Raw genomic sequence first — 23,283 nt, forward strand, 5'->3', positions numbered from 1 at the left:
TATGACATTATTTAATTATCCTACGTCACCAGTGATTTATATAATTGGACATATGTGTCCTATTTGTTTGAAATACGAATCCCCACTAAGTGCATAGAACCTTTTAATTTACTAACACCAATTATATTGGGAGAATTGTTTATCTAGAAACACTAAGGCAAATGTGAAACTAGGGATAAATTGGGGATAAACCCATATGTTCTTTGAGCATGGTCAGGATTTTGCATTTATGTTACAAGAGATTGGTGGTGTTGATCCTAATATTGTTGAGCCAATGATCATTTTCACAATTCCACATATATCTTGGAACTTTAGGCCTATGCTTGTTCATAGAGCTCGTGTAACACTATTAATCAAGCTTTTGTAACCAAGAAGTTAGAATGGGAATTTTAGGTCATCTAGTGCCACACACTCAAGTAGGTGGTTTATAGTTCCTTAGAAAAATGGTTTATTTAGATTCAAGATCTCCAATTGGTCCAATTGTGAATGAGTTTGCAAATGCATTTAACAATCGACAACGGTTCAGTTTGAGAGTGTCAAACTCAAACCATTTAAAAATTTTGAAACTTAAACAAAACTGAACCATGAAACTATTTAAACCAAACCGTTACAAAAATATCCAAACCTTAAAATTGTGGTTTTGTGGTTCGGTTTTAGTTTTCAAGTTAGGTCAAAATTCAACCATTAAAAAAAAACAATCTTTAAAATTTTAAAATTTTAAAGATTTTTCTAAAATGTGAGAATTAAACTTAAAAATGAAAAAGTTGTTCAAAAAAATATTTAAGAAAGTAATCAAGTGGCAACCCTAAACCATCAAACTGTTTAAATTGAACCGAACCGTTAAAATAAACTTGAACCTAGACCTAACCGAGTCAAATTGTTTAAACTGTAATGTCGTTAATTCGCGGTTTTGGGTTTGAACAATACTGTTGCCAATTACTAGAAGCATTTGCCAATTGGGCAATTTATTCCATGGACGATCTAACGTCAAGATATTACCAATTCAAATAAGCTCTAGGTAATTGAGATATTAATACCGTACTCATACAAATTGGATCGGTAAAGATGCCTAACTTATTTTAGATGCAACAAATTTTGTGCCGCACATTATGAATGCTATGGATAAAGACTAAATGATTCATTCCCCATGCTACAATACCTTTTTTCGATGATTTGCCTATTAAAGATTGCTTGGAATAAAAAAAAGGTGAAAGGTTTCAAAACTATATTTCTATGCATATAAAAGATTGTGAGAAAATTTAAACATGTTAAACAAATATATACTTGTCTTTGTCTCGCCAAAATCTATTTTCAAAATGAAAGAGATTTTAATGGGCAATCATATGTCCACATCATATAGTAGAAAACCATCACCCACAAAGGTAGATGGTATACAAACAATGAAAATGTGTGTGAAAATCCTTTTGAGGTATGCATATTTATCGGTACTAAATCATTATTAACTGCATTTGCCCACAAAACAACTTTCACATTCAACACTTTGGCTAGCTTAAAAGAAGCCCCATCAAATCAACAAATTATGTAGGGATGAAGCAATCACTCCAAATCAGGCATGCTAGCCAAAAGAAAACACTTAGATTTCAACTTTGCTTGGTTCTTCACGAGACCGATCAAAGAATGCCCCAAATATTCCTCAACACAAAATAGGTAACGCTACACTATGCTAATGTAGAAGGTCCTCTCACCCATTGCCAAAGTTGTAACCTCTCCTCGTATGATCAAAGTGGGTTCCTCCAACAAATTGCTAGTGATTCCTCTTAAAAATAAATAAATAAACACACAACTATGTCTGAAGATGTACACATTGAACACACTTCGAAAGTCACATAGATATTAGTACTTCAAAAGGTACCATCCACTACATAAAAGGGTTTACCTTTTTACTACATCAAACACTCACAACCACTAAGATCTCGTTTTAGCATTGCAATAGGTACCAAAATTAGATTAACAACATATGAGGGTGTGGACAACTCACAAGATGAAACTCATCGCAACCTAGACCTAGGTTAACCTCCATGTCACCTAACTTCAAGATGAGAAGCAATAATTCTTAACCAATGTGTTGGGAAATTTGGTCCCTCCAGATGGGAACAACACAATTCAAATATTGCACAAGGAGTCGGATCATCAGGAGCCGATTTAGCACCAACTGGAGAGAGAAACCAAATTAGTCGATCGCTAACTCGGCCAAGGCCGAAAAATCGACTAACCGATAATCAATCGATAACCAATTCGGCTAATAGCCGAATAGACCGAATCTGACTAGGCTATATTTGCAAATAGTCATATATGTATATGAGTATAAATATAGTTAAGGCAAGTAGATATGTGATGTGTGGTGATTATAGTTGAATAGTTGTGGTTATTGAGGAATAAAAACTTGTAGAGTGTATCATTGTGTGTGTGTAACCGTCATCAGACAAAGAAGAGCTCAAGGTTGTTGCCTTCACGCCTCCTATTGTATTCCTTCCTACTATAGTGATCTAGTTTGGAGTTTGTGGACTCCCGTGGTTGTGGCTGGCTACATATTCATGTCACAATGTGACCAAACTTGGACCATGGAGGTCACCTTGGGAAATTGCCATGATTGATTTTGCTTCAAGGTGGAAAAGGAATGACAAAATTGCTCTATCTTCCCTTATAGATCAATACACCACCCTCCATGGCATTACGGTGGCTCACCTCCAAAGTGACACAAACTACAACTCTCATCCTACAATGACCATCAAACTCTACACTCAAATGCAAGCAATCACCATGCACCTACTCAAAGCCATTGGGAAGTGGTCACATTATTTGTAGCCCCTCACAAATGAAGATGCTTGCCTAGACATGCTCACAACACGGGTTCCCGCAACTACCCCTGGGGGGACTATAGTTCCATGATCATCTATGTCGATGCTTGCATGGCTACTTGTTAGAGACATGAACTAATGTAAGCATTAGATAAGGATGGAATATAGATGAATAGATAGATCTAGATAGAGAGGAGAGAGAGAAAGAAGGGTGTTGATCCACCCTACCACCCCCGGGCGAAGGGATCGAGACGACTCGATGCCAAGGCGGTGGTATGGGACGCCGATCCTAGTAGGGTGGATCGGCACCCTTCTTTCTCTCTCTCCTCTCTATCTAGATCTATCTATTCATCTATATTCCATCCTTATCTAATGCTTACATTAGTTCATGTCTCTAACACTACCTGAGTTACTCACCACACTTGACATCATCTTTGAGTTCACTTCTTACAAGCTTCATAGTTTCCCTACAAACAATAAGTTATAGATTGCACTCAAACAACTAAAGCTGATTAAAACTGCGCTAGATGAAAGTAACCCATTGGTGTTATTCCTCATTTGCCCAAGTGGTACAACACAAGACTAAACACCATCTTCCTCAATTCAAGATCCCTTTTGTCTTGCTAAAATATTTCACACCCTTCTTGCGGATTTTCATGACAATGTCTTTGAAAGGCCAAAGTGTCATATGAGACTAAAGTTACATCCATGTGAATGTCATAGAAGCTTTGGTAAAGGAGAGACCGATAACAATATTGCTAGACCAAAAGTTACATCCACGTGAATCTTACAAAAGTCATTGGTTCGATAAAGAATAAGGCAAGCGTTGGTCTAAGTTTCACGATTGTAAAAGATGGACGAATTAGCTTACAATGCAATTGGACCAAAACCTACATCCTTATGAATCTTACAAAAGTTGGGTAAGAAAGAAACTCATCTCGTAGGGTTAGCACGACAGCTACAAAAATCAGGAGGCATACAATACATACGTATCCTTTGCTTGTATTTTTGGAGAAAGGTATGTACATACATACATACATAACATACATACATACATACATACATACATACATAAATAAAGAGAGAGTGGTAGGGAGAATGAATGGGTGGGAAGCTTGATCGATACGCTTCTTCGTCTGACTCTGTTGCTGCAGTAGCTATGGCCTTGTCGAAGGCGCAGGACCTTGTCTCCTCCAACCCTGTCGTGGTCTTCAGGTAACCTCCCCATCTCTCTCACAGATAGATAGATAGATTCTATTATCTGTCTTCGGAGTCAAATATGATCTATGAGACCAAAAACAGAGGCGCGCCGAGAGCGAGATCTTGTTTCTTCTGTTATGACTAGGGACGAGACTTGTACTACGAGTAGAAAACGAGAGATTTTTCCCTCTTCGTGTCAGCTGTAGAGACAGAGAGTTTGTTTCATGATGCACTTAGGTTTGTGTCGAAGAATATTATTGATGCCCAATTTTAGAAGAGAAAGTTGGGATGTCATGTCTCCTAAATTGCATCGTTGTAAAGTCTAAGAGAGTGGGTATTAAACGGAGCATCTTCGTTTTAGCATCCAATGGTGCTGCTCACCCTTTTTTAGTGCTTCTCTAAGGGTCCAGATGTCTCCTTGACACCCACTCATGGAGTTCATAAGTCCGCATTGCATATCCCTTGGGACCTCAGCAGTTCGCATATTCGATGAGGTTTGGCTCATATCAGTTTGTCAAAGACCTTTCGTGGTAATTTACAAAGCAGCAATTCGGTCCTCATTCAATGGGCTCAACCCACATCAACAAGAGCCATAGCTTCGATATGTGGCCTATACTTGATGCCCATGTTTATTTGCCCATTCACTTCATCCTTACAAACTGGCCAAATAATAGTCTATAATGATCTGTAGTTATCCAGCATCCCTCTTAAAAATTGTCAAGATAGCCTGTCCAGTCCAGCTAGACAGGAATCCCCCTCATACAACTCTATTGAGCATATGCAGTAAAAGTGAACCAAAGTATCATGTGGATATACAAATGTTCTCCCTACTAGGTTGTGATGGTCTCTGGCATTCCCGTCTTTCAATCATACTAATCACCATTTCCCCAGCGAATTATAGAGGAAATTTGTCTTATAGAGGAAATCATGCTAATCTTTCGAGAGACAGAGAGAAACCTTCTTTCCTGATGATGACACATTCATTAATACTCTCATTAAAGTGATTGTATCTTGTTTTAGTATTCTAATTTAGAGAGAGAGAAAGCTCTTGCTTCATGCATCAGTGTTATAAACAGAGGAGCTCATGTTTCCTGTATCAGTTTTATATTTCTATGCACATATAGAGAGATGGTTATGCTTCTTCTCTCTTCTTGGTTCTTGTTGCAGCAAATCTTATTGCCCCTTCTGTACTCGAGTCAAACAACTTCTAGCTAGTATTGGCGCAAAAAGTAAAGTGATCGAGCTTGATCAAGAGAGTAAGTACTCAAGACCTTTCTTTATCCATTTTCTATTATGATGTTTTGTGTTGATTAAATAGTTTCAGTCTCAGACATGATTCTTTGTTGAGAATGATTTGAATTGAGTTTGTTTCTCTGCATGTAGTTTCTTCTTGTTGGCTGTGGAGGTTAATTTGGTTTCTAAATAGAAATCTATAACAATTGTTTATTTCTATGTGTGACATAAAAATATCTACCTTGACTGCTGGAAATTGTTAATTTACGGGTCTCAATGGAGCTTATCAAGTCATCAGCACTAGATGGTGGTATTTTCTTTCTGTATTTATTTTTAGTTTTCTGTGTCATGAATATTTTCTTTAGTGAATGTAATTTCAGCTAGCCTTTCTAATTAAAGAAGTCAGTCGATGAAGTGTGTAGTGTTTGTGGTCTAATGCCAAAGTTGACTGTATGGTTGCTCTGTTTGACCATGTGGAGAATTCTTTATATGGCCAAATTGGGACCAATGAAAGATTTATATGCATTCCACAATGAAAGATCATTTTGATGAAGTGTGTAGTGTTTATGGTCTAATGCCAAAGTTGACTGTATGGTTGCTCTGTTTGACCATGTGGGGAATTTTCTATATGCCCAAATTGGGACCAATGAAAGATTTATATGCATTACACAATGAAAGATCATTTTCATCTTTACGTAAACAGTAGAATAAATTTGGTCTACAAAATCCATCATAATCATATTTCTTTGGTTGTAGGTGATGGATCAGACCTGCAGTCTGCTCTAGCTCAATGGACAGGCCAGAGAACTGTTCCAAACGTATTCATTGGTGGGACTCACATAGGAGGCTGTGATAGTAAGTGCTCCAAAACCTTATTTCAATGGTTGCAAAACCTTTGCACATTGCCACACAGACATGCACACATAATATATACATATTGTGAAATGCACATAAGAGATCAAAACCAGCCTAGTTAGCTTCTTACTTCTTACTCAATTTATAGTTGATACAAAGGTACCCATTTGGGTTGGCTTAGCTGAAAAGGGTATGCTAAAAGGGTGGGTTGGCTTAGGTACATGCATCCTAAAAAGGGTGTGCTAAAAGGGTGGCACAAAGGCAGACATGCACACCACATTTCTCCCTTGAGAGAAACAAGGAGGTTTACAACATGGGGAAAGGACGGGGGTCAAAAGATGGGCCTACGGTGGCATGTTGGCAGGTTTGGAATGGATGTCAATGGACGATTCTGGTGGGAGGTGAGGATAATGCCCATAGAGTGCTCGAAAATGGCTGATTCGTGCGGTAACCTCTTGCTTGAGGGTCTTGTTGAGGCGTTCGGTGAGGCCATTGGTCTGAGGATGGTATGAGGACATAAACACCTGCTGGACACCTACTTGAGCTGGAACGACGTTGAGGACATTCTCGTGGAACTGGCGACCCTGATCAGATAATAGTTGGACGGGGCTAGTGACGGAAAACAAGCTAGCAATTGGCGGATAGAGCTATCGTGTAGGAAGGGGATCGGAGAAACTTGTCAGACAAGACGTTAGTGGCCAACCTAAGGTGAGGGGGAAGAGGTGGATACTTGGACATGGGGGACTGGTACCCTGCTTCTCCACCAATATGTGAAATGCATATAAGAGATCAAAACCAGCCTAGTTAGCTTCTTACTTCCTACTCAATTTATAGTTGATACAAAGGTACCCATTTGGGTTGGCTTAGCTAAAAAGGGTATGCTAAAAGGGTGGGTTGACTTAGGTACATGCATCCTAAAAAGGGTGTACTAAAAGGGTGGCACAAAGGCACACATGCACACCACAATATGTTGACAAAATATAACAAACGTACATCCACATATAGTAATATATTATAGATTAGGCAGGTATTTGACTAATATGTTGCTGTTTGCAGCCACCGTGGCCAAGCACAATGCAGGGAAACTTGTTCCTCTTCTGGTGGAGGCGAAAGCTCTCTGAACACAAATGCATCATCTAGCTAAATAAGATGTGTTGTTTCATGGAACACAGCAGAAAATGATGTAAACTGTATACAAAATATCGCCTTATGAATTTATGTATGTATTTATATTCAACTTCAGCAGCAAGACCATTCTTACATTTATGTATGTTTGGATATTTTATTAGCTTGAGTACGCTGGTTTCATGAACAGCATTTATATATTCAATAAAAAGGAATGTCTAGTGGAATATTGGAATTTGCGATTTGTTTCCTATGCTCTCTCCACCAGAGGAACTGGGATTAAATGCTTTGTTATATGTATAATGCTGGTTAATTTAGATGTATTTGCTTGTGCATCTTACACATTTACAACCATGTATTTCATCTTTCACTGCCCATTGGATACATAGTTCAGGCAAGGTGTGAATTTGCACATGCATTTTATACAATTTCTAACCATGTATTACATCTCTCACTGCCCATTGTATTGCATTAGAAATTGCTTGGGCGTCCTATACATTTCTACCCATGTATCTCATCTCTTGCTGGCCACTGGACAGTTTCAATAAATGCACTGGACATTATATTGTACCCAGACAAGAATGTCAAATTTTCGACATATGCAAGTTGAAACTTATAATTAGTATGCAATAAGAGTCTTAACTCTGAAGGATGGACATTATATAAGGTGATTTTGAAGAAAAAGATGAGAAAATATTTTACAGGGTTGTGAATACAAGAATTTGAAGAACCAAAGCCTATATTATGAGGTGAATATTGGAGTGGAAAAGCCTTTCACTGTGTGAGGTTGCAAAGGTGAGAAGATTGCTAATATATAATTTTCCTGATTAGAGGAACAGCCTCACTGTGCATTGTGAAGGGGAGAAGATTGTGAGGAGACATGGTTTAGAATATTTATAACAGAAAATAAACATCTACTTGCCATACCAGTGTGCATATTAGATAGTACATGACAAACTACCACCAGATATAAAAAATATCCGACAGATTTGATTTGAAGTTCGTATATTGCACATCTAAATGCCAGTACATTTGTCATCCCATGCTGTATTGGGTATCGGTTTGACAAATTTATAGGCATTATATAAATAAAGTCTTGAAAAAATACATTTCTAATGAACATAACATTTGACATGATACATACTGAAGAACCCTGCGGTGTGTAATAAATAATAATAAATAAAGAATATAATACTTTCTGTCCATATATTACAACCCTTGGGTCAGAGCAATGTTCATGAGTTCCTGAGTGTTTATAAGCTTTCATATGAATGTTCTGTGTTGATTGGTAATATCTCACAAGTCTTGACAAAGCTTTGCAGTATCATTGACTATAAGTTGAATTTCAGATACTTTACATGTGTTTAACTTACACCTCTATATCAAACATGTATACTGATAATCTTTCTACAAAGCAATCATCCACATTGAGGTAATCAATCAGGGCTGACTTACCATCAGCCACTGGGTACTGCACTCTAAGCAAAAGAATAATTCCAAACAGAGCTTCATAATGACATCTGCACCATACAAATCAATAACTGGAATGTCAATTGCAACTCCAAAGGAAAAATGATCTATCAAGACAAATTATAAAACCTCAAATCCATAGGAAATGAGTGGATCACAATTCACCAACCTAATTATAGGTATATCAGCATATTGCTCAAGCATGCATCATATTGAGAAACATTATAACATTATTCTACAAGTATGTCAAATTGCCAAATGCAATCATAATGACCACATGCAGATATCTATGCACGCTGCACATTGAGAAACATCATTCTCCAGAAAATGCAAATTGCCAAAATGAAATCATAACAGTCTTGCGCAGATTACTACTGCATAGGCCTTCAGATGCAATACATTGTAAATAGATTGTTAGAAATCTTGAACATGGTCAAAATAGCCACATACTGTTGATTCGATCACATCAAACAAGATAAATTACCATATGCAATCATATTGGTGGTTTCGTTTATAAACCCCAATGATGTAAGTTGTTTCAAAAGTAAAGCTGAATTATCTTTACAATATCTCGCCCACCCATGCATAGCATGCTTAATAAACGTGTTACGAGATCTCTAACTCCCCATACGCTGATAATTACATGTTCCTGTGAATGATTTTATGATAGACATCATTTGATTTTACATTGGGAAGACACCGACTACCTGTGAATGCCCAATCAACTTCAAGAGTAGATTTGAGGAATTCTGGACTCAGGTATCACAAAGCTAACACTCCCTGTTTGTTAGACTAAATATGTCTCTAGTTTCTAGAAATTTGAAAACTCAATCTAAGAAGTCTCACCCTCCCATCCCATTTTTCATGATGTCCACAATACCTCTCTCTACAATTAATTAGCATTCTCCCTTGTCTGTGAGGGACAATATTGCACGCATTTGAACACACTTTGCACAAAGCCAGCTAGTGTTAAACATCACAGAACATGAACATTTCATTGGCCTATCACTCTTCACTGCATTCCACAAAGAGGCTGCTATCTTCATTTTTCCAAATGTGATCTCTGCTTTCTCTATAATAAGCGCAACCATTTCCACCCAAGGTTGTTTACCCTGACGGCTAAAACATAGCTTGTGAAAAAAAAATCTCTAAGGCAAACATATGTTCATACAGATTCAATATTGAAGCAACCCCAATTTCTTTGGAATGCTAATATGATTCCATGCAACCCAAGGAAGACCCATTTTCTCCTTCTATAACGTTAACCACAATACCAATGATAAAAATTCAATGTCTCTTTTAGACCACAGTAACAAATGCAGGTAGTATGATATCATAGGAACCATTATTGACTGTATCGCTTTAAGACATGCACAAAGTTGCTAATCCTACAAATTCCAAGATATAACTTGTTCTAAATCCTTCAGTAGATCTAGTGGATAAGGCTCGCATTTGACGCCTTCATTCTAATTGGATAACCTAAATGTCTGCAAATCATAATCTGCAACCAAAAGTTACTCCTAACCAACCGAGACTGTACATATCCCTAATCATTACATCAAATAAGAACTGATTTATCCATGTTAATCTTCAAATCTGAAGACACAGTAAAGAGTTCCCACATGTTTATTGCTTTAGAAATGTTGGTACGTGATATGCCCAAAAACAGAAATGTGCCATATGGTAATGCCTGCACAAAGTATGGATCTGGATCTCTTGATGGTAATGAGATTCATATCACTCTCCTCCCATCACCATATCATGTAACATTCTTAAACACAGGATATACTACAATGGCAAACAGAAGGGGATTCATCGGGCAACCGTATCCTAATGATTTATGAATTGAGATGGTTCAGTAGCTCCTCCATTGATCATGACATGTGAGATTGATACTTTTCCACAAAGTATATGTTAATCTTGACATCCGCTCACGAAAACACATTTGAGTTATTAAGTCATTTACAAACAGCCACTTCCTTTTTTGGGTTCAAGTTCTATCATGACTGCCTCTCTCTTCTTTGTGATAAGCCCATATTGGGCTTTATTTCTGCAATCACTTTGCCATTATCTTTGCAAAAAGGTTAAAAAATTCCCCCATCAATAAAACAGGACGCCATTCAGAAAACGAGGTAGGAGATGGAGTTTTAGGTAAGCGCTTTATTAAACCAACTTTCCATGTGTGAAGCATATGACCCAAACTCCAAATTTGCTGAAATAAACATGTGAGAGGTGTCTTCTACTCTTAAAGAACTCATTTATTAAGCCATCCCACCCAAGGCTTTTATGATTAGAGAGGTGTAATATGGCTGCCTCCCCATCATTCTCTATAATATCCACAGCGAGCATTTCTGCAATTTCCATGGACACATGCTTTCTCACTCTGACTGTAAAGGAACTTCGCTCTTGACCCACACTGTTGTCACCAATAGGCTCAAAAATAAAATAGATTCATAAACTAGACACAATGATATGAGGTTCCATATACATGACTCCATCTACTTCTCCTTGCACCATATTATAGCTTGCATGTGCTTGATGGAGAGCATGGAACAAGAACTTTGTTCATTTTATATTCATAGCCTGGCTTGTAATTCATGGATTGAAATTCCTGTAGGGAAGGCGATAAAATAGCTTGAGCTTCCAGTAGAGCATGGAAAAAGAATATTCTTCATTTTATATTCACAAGCTTGCTGGTAATTCCTCAATTGAAATTTGTGTAGGTAAGTGAATAAAATGGCCTGAGCTTCTGGTTGAGCATGGAAAGGGAAGTAGATAAAATGGGTTGAGCTTCCAAGAAGCATTGCATTACATATTTTCCTAATATGAGTCAAGGTGCCTAATTTGTCGGGAAGCATCCCTTGGCCACAAAGCCAGCATTGCTATATCTTTCCATAATATGAATCAAGTTACCTAATTTCTGTCTTCTATGAGAGGCATTTTGGATTCATCAACATTTCTAAAAGGATATGTATCACCTATATCTTTATAAGGCCATCATTTGTATCCTTTACCCTAGAACCCAAAGATAACAGAGTGAGAGTATTTAGCTGTTTCAAAAGTAAAGCTGGAGTACTTTTGCAATGTCTCCAGAAGATTCATCCACGTTTCTACAAGGATACATATCCCATATACATTTACAAGGCCAACATGTGTATCTTTATTCTAGAGCCATAAGATACTAGTAGCATGAAGAGACTTTCATTTCTGTTGAAGAGCCTTGCACTGACTTCTTTAACTTTTTTTCTTATAAAGATGAGGTAGTTTCATGCCTTTGTTTAAGGGGTCAATCAGAAAATCAAAAATCATTTAATAGACCTCGAACAAGACCATTTCAGTCATCAATAAATGTTCGTAGACAATTTCGTAATTAGTGGACATGCACAATAGGCCATGATCAGCCAGTCAAGGTTGGCTTCATAACATAAATGTTGTAGCACAGACTCGTGTTCATGCTGGGGGTTCATGAAATTCAAGATTTAGTCCCTTATTTCCTAATATACATGATAAAAAGAAGAATATAAGCAACCATTAAGGTCAGAGATTATCGCCGACAATGGAAATGCCTAGATTTACTTAAATACAAAGAGGCTACCCTTTCCATTTTAAATTCTTACAGCCTCTTTATATCAGATTTTGGGGGTTCATGAAATCAAGATTTAGTCCTTTTATGTCCTAATATACATGATAAAAAGCAGAATATAAGCAACCATCAAGGTCAGAGATTATTGCTGTTCACTGGCAATGCCTAGATTTACTTAAGAACAACAAAGCTATCCATTCCATTTTAAATTCCTACAGCCCCTTTATATCAGATTTTACACTTGCATCAATTAAACTGTGTACCTAACACCACCAAACAGTCCCATTTGTAAAAAGATTGCCAAACATAGTGGACGAGTTTCAGAATTACTTATTAAATTAATCAGAATCCATATTAGCTGAAAAATAGTTCGTTGAGTAGTTAGCAAGTTGACTCACTGTAGTTTGGTTAATTGTACTTTGTATGCAGATATCTCCATCAGTCCTAGTCACATGATTTCCAAAGTCCAATAGCACTGGATCTGCATAAAAACCCAAATTTGATTCATGAACCGTACATCTAAGAAAATTTTATTGATTTAAGAATTTTATCTCACCTGAACCAATGACAGGATCTAAAGGCACTCTTTGATGAGATAATTTATGTGGAGGTGCCACATCACAAAGTGATCCATTTCCACCTAAACTCAAAGAGAACCATTCTTGTAAGCTATCATCAGGAACCACCAGGGGCTCACGTGTGGCTGGCTTGTCTGCATATCTCGCTGGTTGTTGAGGTAGAAATATTCGTAAAGATGAATCACTTGAAGCTGGTCCCCCTGTATCCTCTCCGTATTGAGTTTGGCAATCAACACCCATAAAATTCTGAGTTTCCAAATTACACTCATCATATGGCATACCATTGTGTACCCCTGTCTGTTCGTTAGAGGCAACATATAGGGATTCATGCGATTGAGCAGATCCTAGATGTGGCATGTGGTAATTTTGTCTTGTGATAGGGACAGCAGGCAAAGGACTAAATAACTCAAAGGAAACATTGTGTGTTTCTATAGGCCAGAAAGCTCCTGAATCTGGGGGATGATAAGAATTCCCTTTGCTTGTGCTGAAGAAGTCTAAAGGCATACTTGTGTTTCCCAAGAAATTACTAAATTCAGTTGAAGGAATTGCTCCTGAAGCAGGTTGAAGACCAAATCCTCCCTCAAAAGCACTGCTTCCATTTACATTCACATCTGGCATGAAACCTGTTCTAGATTCCATATTGTACTCATTTAGATTATCCTCCTCTGTATCACTCAGGATAATTATATCTAGAAATTTTGGCTGGTCTGGATCACTGGAAACCAGCGCATTAGACCAACCAGTTTCTGACAATTCTGCAGGCATTGAACTAACTTCTACTTCATTTCTTCTCAACTCAATGGGAGGTTCAGCAGGTTCCTGATTCACACTAGAATCCTCATTGCTACCTGTGGCTGTACTGTTCTGAGACACTGCACAATTCTGTATAATTTCTTGTCTATAAATGATATTATTATCAATTATTTCATTGCCAGCATCCATTGCAACCCCACTGACATTCCAAGTCTCATCACGACTCCTCTTCAACCCCATCTTGAATGACGCCATTTCATTAGACAAACCTTCTTCTACTTTCACTGCAGATAAAATTTCTGGACAGCCTGTGAGCTTGTTCGTTGAGGTTATTACACCATCAGGTGAACGCCAAAACTCAGGATTCAAATCTCCTTCTAGTTTAGGACGCCAATACCCATCAGGCTTCATTTCAATTTCTGTTACATCCTCTCCATAGCCTTTCAACTGTATAAATTTACCTCATTCAGACATAGATGACAAAACAGAGGATTCTGAAGGACAAAATAAAATTGACCTTATGTTTTACTTACAGCTTGGGCAATACGGTTGAAAACAGGATCAATAATAAGATCATTCAAAGTGTAATTCTTCAAGCAAATAGGACACTGCCACTGAAACAGAATTTTAATTGAATTTATGAGAATCGACATTTCAATGATGAAAATCTGGCATATTGCTGATAATCACTATTGAGGTTTAAGAGGCAACAAGTGAAGCATAAAGCATTACCTTGCGGGCTCTCTGGTTAAGCTCCACAAAAGTACGCAGATCAAAACAACCCATATGCATGCAAGGCTTGAATCTCCCTGCCATCTTCATTCTGGAACCACTCATCTACATTTGGAAGTAAATGAGTTTTACTGTTGGTGTATATACAAAAATAATTTAACAGCATTTTATATTCATTCTTATGGAAATTCTGAACTAAAATTTGGTAGATACTAGAGTAAAACTTACAGGACATCGAAGATTCACAATGACACTCTCTGATACAATTTCGATATCACTATCACTATCATCATCAGTAGCAGGACATCCAACCACACAACGGCGCACACGTGAAAGGGCTAGATCAAAAGATTCTCCTTGTTCTTCACTTGGAATGGAGCTAAAAACCTGTAGATCGTTTCATAGTTGAAATTTGTCCAAAATAAAGTTAGCATACATTCAAAAATATCCCAATAAAGTATTTATGTCAGATCTCACCTGGTCAACTGTCAACCGCTGAATAACTCTAACTCCTAAGCAAAAACTCCGTGCATCATAGGCAGAGAAAGAGATTCTATTTATACCTTCTCGTATGTAATCAGTTATCTGCAACACCATGTTTTAACTCTTCAGTCGAGTCTGGATTATGTCAGAGCTTAGAACCTAACAACTATAATAGAGGGAGAGAACTCTTTATACATACTCTTATAATCTACCAAAACTCAGAAAAGTAGCCAAACCTTACCACAGGTCCATCATCACGCCCATTCAAGCCTAGTTTTTGCTGACCTGGCCTATTAGTTACTCGAACAGAATCACCTATAACATACACCTACGGATTCAGAACCATATAAAATTCCTTCACTGTTCTTGTACTGTAATTGACATCAATACAATAATCACCATTTACTCGCAAATCAGCCTTAAGAGGCCAGTGCATTCGGAATGCAACTTCATCACCAAGAAGCACACACCAAACCTGCAGTAAATAGCAAGTATATGAGGACACAAAAAGCTTAATTGTGGCCTTTACAAGGAGAGATCATATAGAAAAAAATCTAAATCGCCATTTTAAGTGCACATATCACCTGGAGATCACAGCCTGGATTCTTCAAACGTTCTCGTTCAAAACGATTAAGCATGAATGTTGCTTCCAAATTCTGCATTATACTGCTCAAGAGCCAAAACAATATTTCATATAAAACAAACGATCTCTCATGACACATCATCAGCAAAAAACCATCACAACTTTGCCATGCTACAATTCAATAAAGGGTTACAAGTAGGGTCTCAACCACAACAATCAAAAAGGGTCATGAAATTTTGGTCAAAAGAAGTTTGTTGTGCACATCAGCCACATCCATCTGAACCATGGGGCCATCACCCTTTTATCAATAAATCGGAGCCATTATCACCAAAGATTGATTGTGCTATCCTCTCTTTGGAGACCTCTTGGATAGGCCCATGTTGGAGAAATTTGGAAGACAGAAATTTCAGTGCCTCTGAGCTCACTGCATTAAGCGCTAAGCTAGCAGGAATATCTGATACCTTATCTTGTTATATTTATTTTGATTTGCTATTCTCTAAGATGAGACAAAATTTTAACATGCAATCAATTGTTTGCCACTGCTGTTTTTTAAGTGGAAGATACCACTGTTTCAACCAAGGGTTTGGTCCACTCCACAAGGTAATAGAATACAAAGAAGACCAATGATGCTTGGAAATGTTCTTGCTAGAAATCAAGAGACATAGAAAGAAGTTATTGAAGGAAAAAATAACCATGAAACCTCATCGACAAAGAGCCATTCAACTTTCTTTATATCCATCACTCTCGTACTAAGTCAATCAAGAACTAAACGAGTAAAGTCTAGACCAAAACATTCAGTAGATGCAGCCCATGTTGAAAATCTTTTGAAGGCAGAAGTTTCAATCCATCTACGTTCAGAATCTTACATGCTTAGAAAGCAAGAATAACCAGTACTATCAGCAGTTTTACTAATTTAATTATAATTATTTCAGCCTCTTTTTCTCAAAGCTGTGAAGTTTCAGAGATCATTTGAAGGCAGAAGTTTCTTTTTCTCAAAGATATGAAGTTTCAGTGTCGTCCACATTGATGTTTTTCAAAGGCAGAAGTTTCAGACCATCTAAGCTCAGAATGTTAAGTTCTTAGGTAGTGACAAAATCTGGTACCATAGGCAGTTTTACAAATTTAATTATATCTATGTTGGTTTGTTTTTCTCAAAGATATGACAACATTTTAAGATGTGGTCTCCCACTCAGTCTCATTGGCTATTTTGACCTCTTAAAAGGCATTAATGTAACTATTTTTCGTGCCTTCTTTCTTTTAGTAGCTCTATTCTATTCCATGTACAGATGAGGAATCATAAGAAATCATAGTAAGGTTTTTGGGGTCTCGCAGGTCACTGTAGCACCTTCAGAAACATTAATACATTCTTTTCTTCTTCACAAAAATGATTCAAACTCTTGACTGATCTTAGTAAATGCAATATTAAAAATTGCTTTTATGAACGCAAAGCGTACTTCACATAGTGATAGATGGCCATGTGGAGGTCAAAACATGAATTTTGTGCCTAAACCACTTAATCCTTGTGTTTGAGCATAATATTCCATTGTGTGCAAAAATTGTTTTCATAAGTTTTGTTGAGTTTTTCACGTTCAACTGTAATTGGTTAATGTTGTGGTATAAGAATGGTACCAACATCAAAACTGCAAATTATACTCCCTAGGATCAACCATTTAAGAGTGGACACTACTTTAACTAGATTTAAAAATGGAAGATTTGGTGTACGGAACGTAGCTTGCTCTTCTTTCTGCTCACAAAAAGTGCCTCTTAGCTGAATAGTCAAAGAAATTATTGCATTAGCATAATCTCAAATGAATGTTCTATCAAGACTCGGTATGTGAAGGATTGCTGCCGCTCCTCAACATTTCTTGGTCTCCCCTCTATGATATGGAATCCAATCAGAGTGATAGGTCAAATGGGAATTGTTCCATAGGATATTTAAATACATGTATGAAGAGTATACACTGGGAGGTTGATTCTTGGAGCTGGGGGATTGCTAGTGAATCAAAACACCCATTATCTTAGCTATCTGATTAGTACATCCATTAACTTCAAGTTAGAGTTTCAGCTCCTAAGGAGGAAGACAGCACAATAGATCAATTAGTGACATTAACATATCAAGCCCCTTACATATTATAAACCTCTTCCCTCTTGTTTGAGCCACCAACTTATTCCTTTCCCTTCACATAAACACCCCTCTCAGATAATTACCCGAAGTAAGAACAGTGTTGACTGCAAGTGGGAAAATTTTCGACTCTAAGACGGAATCATACAACTTACCCCCCTTCTGCAGCATAAAGGAAAGAGGCTGTAGTCTTGGTTGGCAATAGTGGATGAGAAACTGAGAGACAAAACCTGCAGAAAAGATGCCGTAAGTTTCCATACTAAACAAAAAGATAAAGATAAATGAGTGAATTTGCCATCAAAATTATAAAATTACAGCCAGCATAATCAATGGATTATATTTGATCTGAACGCTTACGGATCTCCGTTCTTCACACGGCATATTTCACAGAAAAAATGGGTCGGGATTTGAGGCTTCATCCCCTCCTTCTCTGGAACGATTACACAATAAACATGTTGCCACACCAAACAGCTGGGATCTTCGCACTGCAACAAAAAATAGAACACAGTATAAATCGTCAACCAAGAAATTAAGAAGCCTAATCATGTTCCTATACAAAAACATGGTGTTAACGCCCCATTTGGCAGATCCTCATATTGCATTAAAATTTCAATCCCTAGAGTAAAACATAAATCAAAGATTGCAAACAAGCAAGGTGAAAAGAGAGAGTGCACCTGTATCATATTATTTGAGCCAACTGAATTGCCACATGGGCAACGAGTAGATTCAAGATGTTTTTTCACATCCTCCAGTTCACATAATTGAGGCTGATTACAAGAACCATGTCTTGCACTTCCAATGTTTGTAGCCAAATCTGGGGCACCAAATTGACGCACCCTGAAAGTTAAACAGCATGACATAACATTTACGGCCCCCATGAGAAAGAGAAACAACGGGGAATATAAAGTAGCAAAAAAGCAGACAACTCGTTACTTTCATTTAGAAACCAGATATGATTTCTTATTCTGAAATTCCTTAAATTGTAAATCACAAAACAGATGATAATGGTTCAGGATCAAATCTCCATTTCTACCATCTTCTATCATACGTCAAGGATCTTCACATATAGTCTTGCACACCTCATGCAATAATTCAGTATATGCAGCAACTTGGACAAATATTTATAATGGTAAAGAAAATGTTCTCCTATGGAGCAACTTGAACAAATGTCTTTCAGATTTCTCCTAAGTTCCAGTCTAATGGGTCTGTGGAAAAGATGAAAGCAAGTCTAATCGCTGAAGAAATGGGCAGCGGAAGGGAGAGGGTTTTGAGGTAACATTTTCTTTGACTGCAAGACTCAAGCCATCCTAACAATATCTGCATACCAGATGGATGCAATATATATGTGAAAAGTTATATATGTATATAATGTGTATATACATATATAGGTATATAGGTATATGTATATATACATAGGTGTATGTGTATATACATATATAGGTATATATGTATATGCATATATATACATAGATGTATGTGTATATACTTATATATGTGTATATGTGTATATGTGTATATGTGTATATGTGTATATGTGTATATGTGTATATGTGTATATGTGTAAATAGGTATCTGTGTATATATTGATTACAACCATAGAGAGGGAATCTTTCCTCATGATCTCCGAGTCTCTAAACTTCTCTTAGAATTCTGAGATCCAGCACTTTCAAGCCACCAAGAGCATCCAAAATCAACGAATAATAGATAATGGAGTAACAAACCTGTATATCTCATCTATAACCTTAGCAACCTTCTCACGATTCAAAGTGTGTCTTGAAGACCAGTTTTCAAGCTTCAAACCTGCCACTACATTACATTCAACATGCAAAAGAGAATAAGTAGAAGATATTGGAAACTACAGAAATGGAATACCAAAAACACACAGAACTAAAGCAATGAAGAAAGAGTACCCATGGGATTGAGTTGCTGGCTCTCTTGGAGAAGGATTACTGCCATTATTTTGTCTATTAGTGCCTGCTTGTGCAAATAATTGTTATCACCGATTAAATTATCAATTGGAAACTCAAATATCTTCCACATAATTAAATCAAATTCATGCACCTGCTTTTTTCCCTGCTTTGCTGCACCAATGCGTGAAAGCACATCTTTCAACTCCTTTATACGAAATGTTTCCAATTTTTTCTGCCAAGAATAAATTACATGTACAAAGAACAAAATCATGATATGTCTTCTTTGTAGAGACGACTACGCAGGTTCAAAGAAATAACACTTCATTGTGAGATTCCATTAAGGTAGATTGACAGATGAGCTAACATGCCAAGCATATTGTAAACTTTGTACATTTAGCCTGCGCTGTGCAGTTAGAAAATAAATGATGTTTCACATTCTGAGCATGATAATATGGGAGTGCCTACCAAAGTGATAAATCAATACATACTGCATTTTTTTCAATATTGCAAATCTACGCATAGCCAGAATGTAAAGCTAACATGCACGTTCAGTAGCTAAATGATGCTTAGAGGCCATGTGTCAACACATACGGAATCCTTATCTAAGTAATGAATCAAGAGTCACTATTTTTCCTTTTTGCAGGTTTAGGCATATAGCTGGCATGAAAGCCTAACAGAATTTTTCTATACTGCAAATCTAAGCAAAGCCAAATATAAACCTATCTTGCACATCCTGTAGATCCATGATGCAAAATCTACCTGAGAATTGAAAATCTACTTTGAAAAATTAAGCACAGTCAGCATGCAAATTTACCTTGGACTGTATATCCAGTAGATCCATGATCCTTAAGGACAGATTTCCATACATCACAGATGTCTACTTACGTAATGAATCAATAGTCAAAATGAAGTTTTTGTCTATTTTTGGAAACCTACCTGAATTCATTGTTAGAGAAAAAACTTTTCTTGCCTATTTTGAACATTTAAGTAATACTAGCATGGTACTCTACCTTGCAATGTGCATCAAGGAGATCCTGCTTGACAGACCACTTCGACGTAGGACTATTGAAGAAATTAAGTCATAGTCACATTATAGTTTTTTTTCTATTTTGCAAATTTAAGCATATCTAGCACAGAAATCTCACATTTCTTCTATTTTGAAGATTTATGCATAGATGACATGGAAACATACCTGGACTTGCAAATTTAAGAATACCTAGCATGGAATCCTACCATGCATTGTCAATGAAATGAATTTATAGTCACATCCTAGGTCTTTTTCTATACTGAAAATATAAGGATAGCTTGCATGTAAACCTCAACATTTCTCCTATTTTGCATACTAAGCATAGCTGGCATGGAAACCTACTTGTACTGGTCATTTTTCTCCTATTCCGCAAATTTTAGCATCGCTTGCATAGAAGTCTCATTTGTTCTTCTATATTGCAGATTTAAGGCATGAAAACCTACCTGAATTCAGCATTTTCAATCTATTTCACAAATTTAAGAATAGCCATCATGGAACCGCAATGTTTCTCTGTTTCCTAGATTTAAGGATATTTGGCATGGAAAACTACCTGAATCCATCATTTACTCATATACTTTGCAAAGTTAACCATAGTTGGCATGGAAACCTACCTTGCACTGCGCAGCCAGAACGTCCATGATGTTGGGAGGACACGTTTCAATACAGAAAAAGTGTACTTCGAAGTGAAGAACTCATAGTCACAGTTGAATTGTGGTTCTTCTTTGGATTTCCTCTTTAAACCAAAACTGGGAGATGGACGCTGTTGACACAGAGAAGGGAATGCGATTTGAATACAGAAAAAGAACCTAAACGATTGAATCGTGCTCCTTCTACGAAATTCTTCCTCGAAATTCTTCCTCGAAACAAGTAAAAAAAAAGGAGGGACGGGGTCTTCAATCGATGCTGTGCAGACAGGCAGAGGAAAGGGAGTGGTGGAGATGGATCGGTGCAGACGGCGCAGATGAAACGGCCATGCGGGAGACGGGGAGCAGAAGAAAGCTTCTTGCGAAGAATCAGTGGCGACAGAGAGAGGGCGGAGGAGGAGCACAGGACCGGATGACTAGTTGGACTGAAGGCTTTCTAGAGAGAGGATGTGAATGGGAATTTGATGGGCTAAGAAGAGAGAGGATGTGAATGGTACTTACTTTGAGGATGGGGGGGTAAATATGCTACAAAATCAGAAATAGGCATATGGCAAAGGGAATCACGGCCATGGACGGTGCAAGGCGTGTTTCCCACGGCACGTGCAATCTACACCGTTAGATCTACACCTTTAAAGAAATGCTCGTTTGGTAGCCTAGCTTATTTCCGCAGCTCGACTCTCTCACTATAGTAGTAGCCCGACTCAAATCCGTAGCCCAACCAACTTAGGGCAATAACCCAACCGACTCAAGACAGTAGCCTGACCATCTCAAAGCAATAAACCAACCATCTCAAAGTAGTAGCCGACTATCACAAAGTAGCAACCCAACTCAAATTGAATCATATTTGTGTTGAGTTTCAAAAAATTGTCCAAAAAACAAATTTGACATCAAAATCCTTGAGTTTTAGAGTTATAAAATTTTCACCAATAAAATTAAAACACACGCAAATCATCTTCCCAATGTACTCCAAAAACCTAAAAATGAAAATTGAATCCATACAAAAGTAGAGATCATCTGAACTCTTGTGTTGAGGTTGGCCAATTGTGGTAATGTTGGTCGAGCTACTCATTAATGAGTCATGCTACTGCCTATGATAGGGCTACTCATTAATGAGTAGGGTTATTGCCTAGAGTTGGGCCACTCATTAATGAGTATGGCTATTGCTTAGAGTCAAGCTACTCATTTTCATGTCATTATTTCAAAATACCTTTTGACACCGTTGGCACCATATATACAATTAGACGCCATATAACCAAAAATATTTATACTTCCATTAGTTAAGAAAAAATACATAGGATAATATACAACTCATATGTTACAAGCCACTTTGCATGGCTACAAGAAAACAACATGTATAAATGAAGCAACAAAGCCTTAGCACCGAATTACTCGACAGGATCCCCACAACATGAGCCTCACATAACCCACATTCAGCAAAGACACCCTCCAATCTCTTCACAATTCAGCACCCGTCTCTATGTTTGGTAACCTTGGAGGAAACAGCCACCGAAGTGGCTGATAAATCCACTTTGCATTGGCATCCACCACTTGTAGCATCAAAGAACCTCTCCATTTAAGAAGGAAGCGGTATCTAGTTTATTCACTCACATTAGAGGGCCCCTAAAGGCTCTCAAACTTTCCTTGTAGCATAGAAATCAGATTAAACCAAATCATCATTAAACTCTTAACTGATGGGGTTCACTTCCTGGTAAACGACTCCTTGCACCTAGATACCCACACTTGCCAAACAATAAGGCCAGCCACTAAAAACCAAATATCTACATATCATTCATGTATGTAGAATGAACCTCCTTGAGCTGCAGGTTGTACAGTTCCATTCACCACCTTTAAGAGAAGGAATATTTCCATTCCACCCATGAAACCATGAAGTCGATTCAATAGCTAACCAAGCAACTGTTGCACTTGATCTTAAGCTCCTCGTCCAGACTTCTTGGGCTCACGGGCAACTCCGCAAACAATGTGTGATGTCCTCCAAACTCGTTCCACATGCCTTGCAATTACTCATGCCACCCCTTTTCCCCAACCACTCTCCGGTTGGAACAGCCTGATGGGTGATTAACCAAAAAAACACCTTGACTGTTAGAACCAAGAGAAAAGATAGAGTGACAGAATAAAGATATAAAGAGATCACAAGAAGAGAGGAAT

At 37.5% G+C, this 23,283-nt stretch overlaps 2 protein-coding genes across 3 annotated transcripts; one reads left to right on the forward strand and one right to left on the reverse strand.

The window, feature by feature from the left end:
* The first annotated feature begins 3,879 nt into the window (after positions 1–3,879).
* LOC147853927 (glutaredoxin-like) lies at positions 3,880–7,459 on the forward strand. Its single transcript, XM_087332605.1, has 4 exons — positions 3,880–4,034; positions 5,187–5,275; positions 6,009–6,107; positions 7,164–7,459. Exons 1-4 carry the CDS (start codon positions 3,922–3,924, stop codon positions 7,226–7,228), a joined length of 366 nt encoding a protein of 121 aa, XP_087188731.1. The 5' UTR covers positions 3,880–3,921; the 3' UTR covers positions 7,229–7,459.
* A 934-nt stretch (positions 7,460–8,393) lies between these two features.
* LOC147853928 (E3 SUMO-protein ligase SIZ2-like) lies at positions 8,394–21,523 on the reverse strand. Of its 2 annotated transcripts, none has more exons than XM_087332664.1 (17): positions 21,085–21,523; positions 19,598–19,678; positions 19,447–19,510; positions 19,258–19,342; positions 18,211–18,373; positions 17,894–18,021; positions 17,692–17,766; positions 15,416–15,497; positions 15,231–15,306; positions 15,073–15,146; positions 14,826–14,933; positions 14,577–14,735; positions 14,349–14,453; positions 14,150–14,230; positions 12,848–14,063; positions 12,684–12,766; positions 8,394–8,752 (listed from the first exon to the last, which is right to left on the reverse strand). In XM_087332664.1, the coding sequence occupies exons 1-17, from the start codon at positions 21,109–21,111 to the stop codon at positions 8,741–8,743; spliced, it is 2,619 nt and encodes an 872-aa protein (XP_087188790.1). In that variant the 5' UTR covers positions 21,112–21,523; the 3' UTR covers positions 8,394–8,740. The 2 variants fall into 2 exon arrangements, with proteins under 2 accessions (XP_087188790.1, XP_087188789.1); XM_087332663.1 differs by having other exon boundaries at positions 12,842–14,063.
* Between the last annotated feature and the right edge of the window lie 1,760 nt (positions 21,524–23,283).

This window comes from Azolla caroliniana, unplaced genomic scaffold (genome assembly GCF_043228905.1).
Source record: "Azolla caroliniana isolate FFs.n. ecotype wild unplaced genomic scaffold, voAzoCaro1.0.p SCAF_16, whole genome shotgun sequence".
Taxonomy (NCBI): domain Eukaryota; kingdom Viridiplantae; phylum Streptophyta; class Polypodiopsida; order Salviniales; family Salviniaceae; genus Azolla; species Azolla caroliniana.

Excerpts from the sequence above, each read along its gene's own strand:
- LOC147853927 (XM_087332605.1), top strand. The coding sequence starts at position 3,922 with ATGGGTGGGAAGCTTGATCGATACGCTTCTTCGTCTGACTCTGTTGCT. Across the intron at positions 5,276-6,008 it reads GATCGAGCTTGATCAAGAGA|GTGATGGATCAGACCTGCAG; the intron begins GTAAGTACTCAA and ends CTTTGGTTGTAG. Across the intron at positions 6,108-7,163 it reads TCACATAGGAGGCTGTGATA|CCACCGTGGCCAAGCACAAT; the intron begins GTAAGTGCTCCA and ends TGCTGTTTGCAG.
- LOC147853928 (XM_087332663.1), bottom strand. The coding sequence starts at position 21,111 with ATGGACGTTCTGGCTGCGCAGTGCAAG. Across the intron at positions 19,679-21,084 it reads TTCTGGCTGCGCAGTGCAAG|AAAAAATTGGAAACATTTCG; the intron begins GTAGGTTTCCAT and ends TATTCTTGGCAG. Across the intron at positions 18,022-18,210 it reads GCTCAAATAATATGATACAG|TGCGAAGATCCCAGCTGTTT; the intron begins GTGCACTCTCTC and ends TTTTTGTTGCAG.